The sequence below is a fragment of the Parasteatoda tepidariorum genome, chromosome 1 (assembly GCF_043381705.1).
Source record: "Parasteatoda tepidariorum isolate YZ-2023 chromosome 1, CAS_Ptep_4.0, whole genome shotgun sequence".
NCBI classification, from domain to species: domain Eukaryota; kingdom Metazoa; phylum Arthropoda; class Arachnida; order Araneae; family Theridiidae; genus Parasteatoda; species Parasteatoda tepidariorum.
In genome coordinates, this window is record NC_092204.1 from 62,596,636 (window position 1) to 62,610,448 (window position 13,813).

General features: G+C 28.5%; 2 protein-coding genes across 3 annotated transcripts in view; one reads left to right on the forward strand and one right to left on the reverse strand.

Annotated features, from left to right (window-relative positions):
• LOC107441852 (Paramyosin) overlaps positions 1-13,813 on the forward strand; it is a 54,842-nt gene that overhangs the window by 36,855 nt on the left and 4,174 nt on the right. Inside the window, exons 11-14 of one of the 2 annotated variants that reach the window (XM_043038769.2) lie at positions 2,349-2,544; positions 4,229-4,357; positions 6,141-6,305; positions 11,198-11,404. In XM_043038769.2, the coding sequence (XP_042894703.1) occupies positions 2,349-2,544; positions 4,229-4,357; positions 6,141-6,305; positions 11,198-11,404 (697 nt within the window). Of the gene's footprint in view, positions 1-2,348; positions 2,545-4,228; positions 4,358-6,140; positions 6,306-9,586; positions 9,752-11,197; positions 11,405-13,813 lie in introns of both variants that reach the window. The other variant, XM_043038770.2, reaches the window with a different exon arrangement.
• LOC107455746 (zonadhesin) overlaps positions 5,910-13,813 on the reverse strand; it is a 346,128-nt gene continuing 338,224 nt past the window's right edge. Inside the window, exon 55 of the mRNA XM_071181146.1 lies at positions 5,910-5,921. Within this exon, the coding sequence (XP_071037247.1) occupies positions 5,917-5,921 (5 nt within the window). The 3' untranslated portion in view covers positions 5,910-5,916. The remainder of the gene's footprint in view (positions 5,922-13,813) is intronic.

Below are 13,813 nucleotides of genomic sequence, written 5' to 3' on the forward strand. Positions count from 1 at the left end.
TTTTTTTTCTCCAGAATATATATATATATATATATATATATATATATATATATTAACTATAAGTCAGTATTTTATATTTAATATGAAAATAAGCAAAAGTTTTCAGAAAAATATAATTAGGTTAGTTAATAAAATTTATGTAGCAGCTCATGTTTATCATCAAAAAATGAATAAAAAGTTTCTCACTATTAATTTTAGCTTCTGCTGAACATCTGTGACATTAATAAATATTAAGTACTAAATATAAGGCTAAATGGAAGTCATTTGCAATGGGGAAAACAATTTACACCATTTTAACATTTAAGATTCGTCTTCTAATAAATCTAGTTACACAATATCAGTAGCGCTATAAATTTTCTGCAGTAGAAAAACAAAATATCATTAAATTATATGTTTCAAAGTAAATTGATTTTCCTCTCTTTTTATTATTAGCATATGTGAATTTTTTATAAAAAAAAATTGGCAGTAAAAAAGTAGCTTTTAAAATAAGCAACTTCAATTTATTTGTAAAAAGTAGTAGGTAAGTAGAGCAACTAAAGCAGTCAGTTATTCTCTGCTTTATCTTTTTCACCTGACTTTCTTTAAGGGTCATTTTTTTAAAGACTTGATCTGTGGTTTATATTTATCTTTCGAAACTTGGCACTGGTCCTTGTTTGAAATCTGCTACAAGTTCGCCCTCATTTCATTTTTTGTCTGTCTTTTTGGAAAGTTTTAACGTTTTTCATTTATCACTTTTTTTAAAAATGATTTCACATAATTTTTAGAAATAAATTAGGTCTCAAAGCTATTCAGTTTCCAATTATAACTTGTTGGCAAATGATTTATTAAAACTACATCATTATTAGGCAAAGAATAGCAGTAGAGAAAACAACGAAAAATTACCTAAAACTAAATTCACGTAAAACTCACCTTTAATAATTTGTCATTTTTACGAATTTAGAAAAGTTATTATTATTTTTTGGTGCTTATTTAGAAAGAAAAAAAACTATTCCCATTGGATTACAGTATTAATTTTGAAATTTTTATTTGATTCTTTCGTCAAAAATGCAAATTATATAACAATAAAATTTAAGACGAGATAATTTGTGTAAAAAAACTGAATTGATAATTATTTGATTGAAATATTCCAGTACAAAAATTTTATCTTAATAACATAATTTGGACAACATTAGAATAGGCAAACGAAGTAATAAAATGTATATCTGTGAAATAATATTAGTCTATGGCGAGCATACAATTATATTAAGTGAAAGGTTTTTGTAGATATTGCAACTGGGAAAAAAGTAGTAATTTAAAGGAAGTATCTTTTTCCTCAAATCAGTTGAACTTAGTTTATTATGGTTCAAAATATTAATAGTAACTAGAATTATTTTACAACTTTATTCCTATGAGTAATAAGAGAAATGAGAGATAACATTTAAAAGCACAAAAACATTTAAAAACACTAAGTTAACGCATTTATGATTTTTAAAAAATGTGTGAGTGTGTGTGTGGGGGGGAGAGGAAGAATTAGGTTGAAGATAAATTTGTATAAATTCTCTTTGACTCCAAATAAGAAATAAGGACATGTTAAAAGTGAGAAAAATGCTGTCGAATTGTGTTTAGTGAGTTTCATAAAATGCACAAGGAATGAAAGGCTTGGGTTAATATGATGATAAGCCACAATTGTCTCAAAGATAATATTTTTACATATTACTGTTCCTTAGTATGATTTATAGATAGATTCCTTACGAATGTCTGAATTTCCACTTGGTAACACACGGAAAAAAAAGTTCTGGTAATATTACCCAACTGCATGAAAATGACATTTCTCGTTTAAAAAGAAAAAAATTAATTCTGCTAATAAAACCAAACTAAAATATACGGTATTCAAACCATTCATTTGCTAATTCTTCCGTTCATATAATAACGGTTCTATAAAGCCGTAATTTCTTGTTAATTTTACCAAAATCAATATCAAAGCGCTTCGGTAAAAATTTTCGAGTTTTTTTGGCGTTTCCATAGAGCCAGAAGCACTGTAAATTTTACCGTATTCGGAAAATATTGGCGATACTTTTTTTCTCAGGGCAGAATAGTACACAGAAACATCATATTACTTACATATATAAATCAGATTTTATCACTACAAACGCTTCCCCGTTAATTTACAAAATATGGCTTCTCATTATATTGACCCAATCCCTTCACATTGTAATGCTTTTTGTGGTAACAGTTTTTCTACTTTAATCACTTCACTTCCTGAAGATTACAAAATTTATTATTCTGAATACTATATTATAAGTAAAAAATATTCTTACAAAAATAAAAGTAGCGGAATATTTCTTAATATATTTTTTTTAACTTAACAGAAAACAATACCAAATTGAAGTGGACCAATTGAATCAAAGATTAGCTGAAGCAGAAACTAAACTGAAGACAGAGGTAGCACGAATCAAGAAGAAGATGCAAGTACAAATTACAGAACTTGAGATGTCTCTTGATGTAGCTAACAAGCAAAACTTAGATCTCCAAAAGACAATTAAGAAACAGGCTCTCCAGATGCAGGTATGTTTTTAATTCCTCATAATATTTCAATTGAAACTCTTCGTCATTGGTTATAACTAAGGCCCGGATTTTGATGACATTTGCATTTTTTGCATTTTTGGACATTTTTTGTCTTTTAGAGCAATTTTTGAGATTTATAGGGCATTTTCTTTGAATTTTGGGGCGTATTTTGCATTTTAAAGCATTTTTTAAATTTTTTGTTAATTTTTTCCAATTTTTATTATTTTTTATTATTTTTTATTATTACACTGGCTTCCAAACAATGAAGAAAATCTCTAGGATATTAACAGGTGAAGCAACATCTTTTCAAATTGAAGAAGAATTGTCAGTAAGTGTGACCGTCCTTTTCAAGTACGCACCAATAACATCAGTAGACGTTGAAAGAAGCTTCTCCTGGTATAAAAATTTGCTTTCAGACAAGAGACGCTCGTTTACATTTCAAAATATTAAAAAAAATTTAATAATCCACTGCAATTCTGATATTTAGTAATATTATGAGACGGAAGTTGTTATATTCATTTAAGTTTCTGTACAAAATGAAAATGTTTTGGAGTCAATATATTTTCCTTTTTTTGTTATTTTAGGGTATGAAACATATTTTTCAAACTTTAATGAACGCAGAACAAGTATTGCATTGCTTTATATTTTTCGAAACGACTCATAATAATTTTAAAGAGTAAAACATTGTTTTAGTTCAATATTTTTACTTCTATTTAAGTCATGTCATAAGGCATTTTTAGCGCAATTTTCGCATTTTAAGGGCATTTTTTGAACTTTTTAAGGGCATTAATTGAGGTTTTTTAGGTCATCAAAATCCGGGCTCTAGTTATAACAAAGTAGTTTTACTAGTTCATTTGTGAAATTCCAAGAAAAAAAAATCGACACAATAAAATAAAATTAATAGACTATAGGAAAATCTTTTATGCTTAAATTTTTTTATTGTATTTTATTAATAAAATAATAAAAAGTTTGAAAATGGAAAAAATGATAATGCTTTCGAGAATTTCGTACGAATTCAAACATTCAAATTTGTTTTCTTTTTAAATTTGCGTTTCAAACAAGAGAATTTTATTTCATGGTTTCTGATAGTCTTATCTGTCTTAAGATCTATAGCTAAGTTTCATAAAAACACGGATGAAAAGTCTTTTTTATTGTTAGATATAAATATTTTAATCGAATTATGTGAACTGATAACTCTTAAGTATTTGTATATGATAATAAGGATACGTCTAAATTAAAAATTAATCACTTAAAAGATCCAAAAATGTTATTGTATTAACAAGGAATTAGATTTTTTTCACTGATTTACTTCCCAATCCTATTGAGCTAAAATTACACCTAATCATTTTGCTTGGTTGCTATTACAGCTTCTACAATTTTTCTCTAAAGTTCCTTTTTAATTTTTAGTCAAATAAAGAACTTTTCAAATGTTTTTGCCAAAAAGAATAATCAAAAATCATGAGAAAAGAATATTGCCTAATCATCTTTAAATTCCAATAATCTTTTAAAATTACATGTATCTTTATTTTATGAAAACGATCATCGCCTTTATTAAAAATATTAACAAAAATACTGTAATTTAAAAATAAATAAATAAATGCTTAAAAAATAAGAACTTTTCTACTAGGATTGAATATGCCAGCAGCAATTTGTGCAACAATTGCATTGAGTTTACTTATTTCAGGAGCTGCAATCTCACTATGATGAAGTAACTCGCCAATTGCAACAATCCATCGACCAATTAGGTGTAGCAACAAGACGATGCCAGACTCTGCAAATGGAATTGGATGAAATGAGATCAGCCCTTGAACAAGTATGCATGATTTTTGGTGCTCGTTATATTGAAAAAAGTTGTCAATTTTTCATTGCTAATTCTGATCATATTTATTCCTTACGGTTATAATTACTATCATGAATCATATACCTCATTTTTAATAGAAAATTCATTTTAATAGGCAACTCAAATTAAGGTAGTTAATTTGCATTAGAACAGTGATCCATCCTTATCTTAAGTTTGACAAAAGTGTGTGTTAGGTAAACGTTAAAAAAAATTTTTTTTGAGTCTTATTTAATCTACTTAGTGGTCTTAAGTAGCACACTACAAGAAGTGAAACTACTGTAGTCGCTATGTTTTTTCGTAGTTTATAGTGGAATGTACCACTATTTTTTAAAAAAAGTAATAGTGCGATACAAAAAAACAATAGTTGGTAGCGATTTCTGCCTACTACTTCGTACTTTAGTTCAGTATAGGAGCAGGGTTCTAACACAATTAATTTTTCGAAATTGATGCTTGCAAATCTTCGCGGTTCTGTCAAAGGACTCAATTTTAAATGCTCCTGTGACGGTGAGTTAACAAGAATTGCGGATTTAGAGTTACGTATAACTAATATTTAAGCTAGTCATTATGAATGATAGATAATTTATTTCTTCGGTCACACTTTCACACGCGAATGTAGGCTCGTGAAACATTGATGATATTTTAAAGGAAGGAAACATATTTTCGATAAGATTGATATTTTTTTAGAGGAAGTAAAGGAGCATTAAACACATAACAAATTTACAAATACTTGATAATTTCCTAGCATCTCTTAAATTAAATATTCGCTGTCAAGAAGGTCATATTAAATGGAAGACTAAATAAACAAATTCGAAAGAAATGTCTCAGAATAACAAGCTGGCTCATGTAAAGAAGAATAAATATTTCTGAATAATTCTTCAAGTTTAATATAAACCTAAGCCAATATTTTATTCAAAACCATTTCGAACATAATGTGTAAATTACCTTCTCCAGCACTGTAAATTAATTTTTCCAGAAAAGTTCAGTTCCTTAAAGTTGAGAAGTAGTCACTACAACTCCAAAGTAGTTTGTAGTCACCACATTTAAGGGAAAGTAGTCGTAGTTGCTAACTACATTTGTAACAAAGTAGTTGTAGTAAACAACAAAAATAATGTAGTTTTACCGACCACTGAATCTACTATATATACTTATCAATTACAAAGCATTTATATACTAATTGTACATTATATATTTTAAATGAAAGTAAATAGATTATTAAATTAATTAATAATAAAACTCTTATTTGGCAAAGCATTTATTTAAAAAAAATAGTTCAAATATTTAAATAGATGGTAAGCAGTACGAAACAAGCTCTAAGAATGTGGCATATGAAGCAGAACCACAAACTTTAACTCATTTATATTTTTACAGGGATTTTTGAAAAATAAGATTTATATGTTATCATGGAAAAAAAACATTTTTCGATTTCTCAAGGCTATATTTAACGAACTGCATAACTTCAATTTATTAATAAGAATATTACACGATACGTTTCTTATAAAGTGCAGAATTCGTCACGTACTTAAAAACTCGCTTTAATTTTACTGGAACAACTTAATACTTTAAAGGAATTTTAAAACTTTCAGCATTTTGAAACAAATTCAATCACTTTATTTAGAAAAGTTGTCAACCTTTTTAAATTTAAATCAAATCAGTAACCTTATATTACATCTTTTTTGAGGGAATATTATGTACTCAAAGAAAGTATTGAAGGAAATAAAGAAACGTAATAATTCATATTTATTATTTATCATTATAGGCCATGCGAGCTAAACGCCATGCTGAGCAACAGTTTGAAGAAGCCCACAGCAAAGTGAACGAACTAACAACCATTAATGTGAACCTGTCATCAGCTAAAAACAAACTAGAGAGCGACTTCTCAACTCTGCAATCTGACTATGAAGAAATCCACAAAGAGCTGCGTGTAAGTATTTTATATTGCACTGTGCGTATTTAATATAGTTTTTCATGTATATTTAAATCCATTTATAATATTGTATACCTCTATTTTCAAAACTAAATGCATTCTATCGATATAATAAGCTATCAATATAACATAAACTAATTCAGGCGGATGAAGAGCCTTAAGCAATGTAATGACAAACCACATTTTCAATCATTAGACTTTTCATACTGTTCAATTAATAAAAGTGCGGTATTTTTGGTGCAAAGCATCACGATTTACACCTAGGCAAGCCGGCCAGGTGGCTGAGTAGTTAGCGTGCCTGACTGCGAAGTCAATGGCTGCGGGTTCGAATTCCGCTCTGGGCATGGATGTTTCTCTCTCTCTGTGTTGTCTTCTGATGTGTGAATGTATGAATGTGGCCCACCCTATGAACGGGTATATGTGGCAGTGTGGCGTGGGTAATGTTGCTCGCCTCCGTGACTTTGGTTCACAGGTGCCCACTGGGTAAAGATAAATGAGCAACACTTCCGGCATCTTCTAAGGAGAAGAACGAAAGTTCAGTGCCTACCGTTATTAAAAAAAAATAAAAATAAAAAAACAAAAAAACAAAACTCACTTAGGCAATACTATGTTTCTGTGCATCGTGCTGTTATGCTGCTGTATGGATCTGTAAAATATATGCATCTGGAGATCTGTAAAATATCTATCTAAAAACAATACTAAAGAGTAGTTTAATGTGAAATTGCTACTAATGAAAAGTGTAGCTTATCACTATAACTCAAACCTTTCAATGCAAAGAGGAATACTATACACTAAGATATAATTACAAAGGAACAAAATAAACTTAGGTAGCGGCTTTATTGCCCATTAATTAAAGGAAGGTTAATCAATTTTATTTCTATTAACATTAAATATGATTTAGTAAAAAAAAAGAATTTACATTGAGGACGTTCGGTCTGATGAACAGTTGGCTAATGTTTTTCTAAGTTTTGTATACAGCGAGTCGAGTCTATCTCTCAGAGAGGCTCTTTAAAGTAGATAATTAAAAATATTTAATATTTCTTGATTACTTTTGTTTCCAAACTTGAACTGAGCTATCATGAGTTAAATAAGTTTATTATAACTAAAACCCGCTTTGATAGCAGCTCTCGCTTCAACCTAAACCGCTTTTTTTTATTTAAATATGATTTTTATCTTGTTATTCTAGTTTAAATATATGTTACCTATTTAAAATTCGAATGGTAAGCAATTAAAAAACAAATTTAACTAATTAAAAATTTGGGGTAGATTGCTTTAAATGTTATTAATTATGCTGAATAGAAAACTGAAATTTGCAACAATTATTTAATTCATTTCTAAATTAAAATTCGTTATGTTTGTTCGACCGGAATAAATAAAAAAAATCAGTGCTTGTAATTTGCTGTTCTTTGTCGAATATCTAAATTGAAACGTACTCATATCACTCATTAAAAAAACATTATATTAAAAGGATTAGGCTTTCTTTCAATTGCTAAGAATTATTGTCAAAATATTTGTTTTTGTTTTAAAATAATGAGTTAATATCTATGCATAGTTTCGAACACGAAGTAACTCTAAAATGCTAATTGACAATAGTGTTGAAGCAATCGAACGGAATAGAAGTCTACTTTGCAAGCAATCTCCTACTTATATCAGGGGAATATAAAATTTTACTGAATTCTTTTCACAATTTTGAGTAATTAGGACACTCGATGTATGAGCAATTCTACAAGCGGAATAGAAGTCTACTTTGCAAGCAATTTCCTACTTATATCAGGGGAATATAAAATTTTACTGAATTCTTTTCACAATTTTGAGTAATTAGGACACTCGATGTATGAGCAATTCTACAAATAAACGCCAATTAGGCGGCCAAAAAAAAAAAGTTTTGTGGGGCGGGCACACTATTTCTACATGAATTTTCTTCTTTTTTACACCCTATAAAGGCAAGCAAAAATCGTGAACATGAAATTTTTTCATTGTGACATACTTTAAATGTGACATACTCTTTCTGACATACTCAGATAAATCTGAGCCGTTTATTCAGATAAAACGATTTTTACATAAATATAATATTATTATAATGTCTCTCTAATATGTATTTATAGAGATTTCATACTATAAGATTATATTTTAGTATAAAAAACAAAACTAAAAAAATTTAATCAAAGTTCGTAAATTGAAAAAATCGGGAAAAATTCAAAATTGGTATTTTGTCATTTAAAGTATGTCACAAAGAAAAAATTTCATGTTTAATATTTTTTNAAGTTCTTACCATCTCTTAAATTAAATATTCGCTGCCAAGAAGGGCATAAAAAATTGAAGACTAAATAAACAAATTCAAAAGAGATGTGTCAGAATACCAAGCTGACTCATGTAAACAATAAATATTTCTGAATAATTCATCATGTTTAATATAAGCCTATATTTTATTCAAAACCATTTCGAACATAATGTGTAAATTAATTTCCCCAGAAAAATTCGGTTCCTTAAAGTAGTGAAGAAGTCACTACAATTCCAAAATAGTTTAGTTTGTAGTCACTACATTTAAAAGAAAGTAGGTGTAGTTGTTAACTACATTTGTAACAAAGTAGTTGTAGTTGTAGTAAACAACAAAAATAATGTAGTTTTTCCGACCACTGAATCTACTATATATACTTATCAATTACAAAGCATTTATATACTAATTGTACATTGTATATTTTAAATGAAAATAAGTAAATTATTAAATTAATTAATAATAAAACTCTCATTTGACAAAGAATTTATTTTAAAAAAACAACAAGAGTTCAAATATTTAAAGAAATGGTAAGCAGTACGAAACAAGTTCTGAGAAGGTGACGTCTGAAGCAGAACCACAAACTTTAAGTCATTTATATTCGGACAGTAATTTTTGAAAAATAAGGTTTATATGTTATCATGGACAAAAGCAACATTCTTTTTCGATTTCTGAATGCTATATTTAACGAATGGCATAACTTCAATTTATTAATAAGAATATTACTCGATATTTACTTTACTCGATACGTTTCTTATAAAGAGCAGAATTAGTCACGTAATTGGAAAATCGTTTTAATTTTACTGGAACAACTTAATACTTTAAACGAATTTTTAAAAAAATTTAACCACTTTTATATTTAGAAAAGTTGTCAACCTTTTTAAATCTAAATCAAATCAGTAACCTTAAATTACATCTATTTTTGGGGGACATTACGTATTTAAAGAAAGTATTGAAGGAAATAAAAAACTTAATAATTCATATTTATTAATTATCATTATAGGCCATGCGAGCTAAACGCCATGCTGAGCAACAATTTGAAGAAGCCCACAGCAAAGTGAACGAACTAACAACCATTAATGTGAACCTATCATCAGCTAAAAATAAACTTGAGAGTGACTTCTCAACTCTGCAATCTGACTATGAAGAAATCCACAAAGAGCTGCGTGTAAGTATTTCATATTGCTCTATACGCATTTAATATAGTTTTTCATGTATCAAATCCACTTATAATATTGTATACCCTCTCTTTTCAAAACTAAATACATTCTATAGATGTAATAAGCTATCAATATAATATAAACTAATTCAGGCGGATGAAGAACCTTAAGCAATGTAATTATAAACCACATTTTCAATCATTAGACTTTTCAAATTGTTCAATTAATAAGAGTGAGGAATTTGGGTGCAAAGCATCGCGATTTACACGTAGGCAATACTATGTTTCTGTGCATCGTGCTGTTATGCTGCTGTATGGATCTGTAAAATATCTGTAACTGGAGATCTGTCAAATATCTATCTAAAAACAGTACTAAGGAGTAATTTAATGTAAAAGATGTATGAGTAAGTGTGGCTTATCATTATAATTCAAATCTTCCAATGTAAAGAGGATTACTAAACGCTAAGATATAATTACAAAGGAGCAAAATAAATTTTGGTAGCGGCTTCATTGCCAATTAATTAGAAGAAGGTAAATCAATTTTATTTCTATTAACATAAAATGTGGTTTAGTACAAAAGAAAAAATACATTAAGGACGTTCGGTCTGAGGAACAGTTGGCTAATGTTCTTCTAAGTTTTGTATGCAGCGAGTCGAGTCTATTCTCTCTGAAACGCTTCTTAAAGTAGCTAATCAAAAATATTTAATATTTATTGAATACATTTGTTTCCCAACTTGAACTGAGCTATCATAACTTTAAATGAGTTTATTATAACTAAAACCCGCTTTGATCGCAGCTGTCCTAAACTGCTTTTTTTATTTAAATATAATTTTTATCTTGTTAACCTAGTTTAAATATATGTTGCCTATTTACAATTCGAATGGCAAGTAATTAGAAAACAAATTTGACTCATTAAAAATTTGGGATAGATTGCTATAAATGTTATTAATTCTGCTGAATGTGGAAAACTGAAATTTGAAACATTTATTTAATTCATTTCTAAATTAAATTCGTTATGTTTGTTCGACCGGAATAAAAAAAAATTCAATGATTGTAATTTGTTGTTTAAAAAACATTACATTAAACGGATTAGACTTTTTTTCAGTTTCTAAGAATTATTTTCAAAATATTTGTTTTTGTTTTAAAATAATGAGTTAATATATATGCATAGTTTCGAACACGAAGTAACTCTAAAATGCCAATTGACAATAGTGTTGAAGCAATCGAACGGAATAGAAGTCAACTTTGCAAGCAATTTCCTACTTATATCATTGGAATATAAAATTTTACTAAATTCTTTTCAAAATTTTGAATAATTAGGACACTCGATATATATTTAACGTAAGCAAAAGTTTTAACACAAAAGTTAGTATCTATTAGATACTACGGTTTGAAAATGAATCAAATTGCAGTGTGTTATATTATTATAGTGTAATGTATGTAAACAACTTGCAGGTGATCGACGAGCGATACAACAGAACTATTATTGAGCTGAAGACCGTCAAGGATCAACTAACCGAGGAGCAAGAAAGATGCGTCAAAATTGAATCCATCAAGAAATCTCTGGAAATGGAGGTTCACAGTCTCCAGGTTAGAATTGAAGAGGTTGAAGCCAATGCCTTAGCTGGAGGTAGGAGAGTCATCAGCAAGCTCGAAGCCAGGGTGAGGTTTTATTCATTTGTTTATTTTAATTTTTTTTTTCTTTCCTTATTTTTTTATTTTGAAAACACTTTTTTGCAAGTATTTTTATCGAACGATGGATATGTTACTGTGGAAGACGTCAATGACATACGGCCACTATGATGAACATCTATATATATATTTCTCTTACACGGCGACAAAAAAAAAACCTAATTACAACTCCCCGAATGGCAACGCTAGAAAATCGACCAATGATTGCCGCTAAAAATGCCACATGCCAAATCTAGATGAGGTTGCTCAACATATAGCGCTTTTAGAAACGGAAACTGAAATAACAATTCAGCTGCGGCAATCTCATACTATTAAACTAGGCAGAAGTGAGTAGTCTTTGTCGATAGATCTCTATTTTAGTATTTTGTCGAAAACGCTTTTTTTCACGAATTTATATATTACGAATTTATTTGACGCTTTTTTATTTATATCACGAATTTATTTGTTTTATTATTGTTATTAGTTATTGAAAAGTTATTAGTTGAAAAATGAGTCTCAGTCAATGAGTCTTTATTTGAATTCAAATTTATTTTAATGACTTAGTATTTACTAAAAAGATGCAATTTTTTTTTAAAAAAATTTGTTTTATGGATTTGAATGATTATTTTGAATTCTTAGAGTTTTGTGTGTTTACAATGTACCCAAGTTAGTAGCGAGCGACGCGAGCTTGCTTTGCGAAGCAAACCATATAAGATTGCGTAGCAATTTTCGGGGGTTGGCGAGCGTTAGCGAGCAGGGGGCGCAGCCCACTAGTTTGTTAAATATCACCAGTTTTCATTTACACCAGCAAATGTCAGCACTCAGCATGCAGTGATGTCAAGATTGTAGGGAGAAATAATGATAACCCTTTTTATCATTATTACCCCATTCACCATATGATAAAAACTAAACTATAATTTTATAACACAGCATTTTATAATTTTACATCACCAGATATCGACATTCATAGTAACAAAAACATTGAAAAACACAATAAGGCTGTTTTAAAACTCATAGTTAATTTGTGTGGGTACGATTGTGTTTGTTTTGAGTGGAATTAAATATAGCCTTCATTAGCCCATCCGACCATAATTCAACAAATTATTTACTACAACGAGTAAAATAGCAATTGAAGTGTATTAGTGGCACATAAACGCTTCTAAAATGCATATAAGTGATAATTATTAAATTCTAAAGATTCTAAAACGCATATTTAAGAGTTATTGCTTAAGTTATTGCAAGTTATTAAAATATATTCAGAATAGAAATTTCAACTTTAATACGGTATTTTCATAAGAAAGAAATTTACTTATTACCATAAAAAAACTTTGAACTATAAGCTATGAATGTAATATTTGAAACATCTATTTTATAACTTAAAAGCATAAGTAGAATTCAGGAACTGTTTATTTTAGGGCGTAAAATATGAAGCTTTGATAAAGTAGCAACTTACAGTATTAAAATTTTTAGTATATAAGTTCCAATAATACCTTTTTTTAACTTTACGTAATTTTTCATTTAAATAATCTTTCATAATATTCTTAAATTTTATAAATATTTTAACTTTCTCGAATTTAATAAAATATTAACTTGCACGATTTTTGCTAATAGTTTACCAGAAAATTTCAAAGCAATTCATATTAGTGTGCAAAAAATTATTTTACTAAAATGCAACTTGCGCATTAATATGTTAATAAAAATGCTTCATGAAATATTTAAAATGCAAAAACGACAATTAAAATCGGTTTTTACTGGTAATATTCTCAAATAAAATTTTTAAAAATGCTAACTTCGAACAAAGCTGTTTTAAAAGTAAGATTACTACATTGAATGCGGGCGTTGACTGCCAAGAATAGCTCTTGGCGTAGGAAAAAAGAGAGGGTGGCCAGACATTACCATCTTTAAACTCGAACACTTTCAAAGAAAACAGAGACGCTCAGAGCAAAGTTCCTCTTAAAACAAATGAAGGTCATTGGGTCTGAGTGTTCTATTTAAAGAGTAATATTAGAAATGTCAATGATGATTGTATCTAATATTTTTTTTCTCTCTACAATGCAATTTTGAGACTTGAATCGATCATATAAATGCTAGTCAAGATTTAATTTTAAGCGATACTTAAAATAATTATTTAGTTTCATACATTACGATGTTGCAAATTAGGACACAAAATTTTACTCTCACTACGTTTTTAAGATTACTATAAAAATAACAAATAATAAAACACATGCATATACATTTAAGAGTCTTTCAGTTCCAAAACTTCGTAAATGCCAGTCAGATTTTTTTTTTATTAAGTGAAAATAATTTTGATCATTGACTTAAACCACGAACTTAGTTACAGAGAGAGAGGATAACTATAAGTGAAAATAGCTTCGGTTACCGTTAGATTTTACTTATACA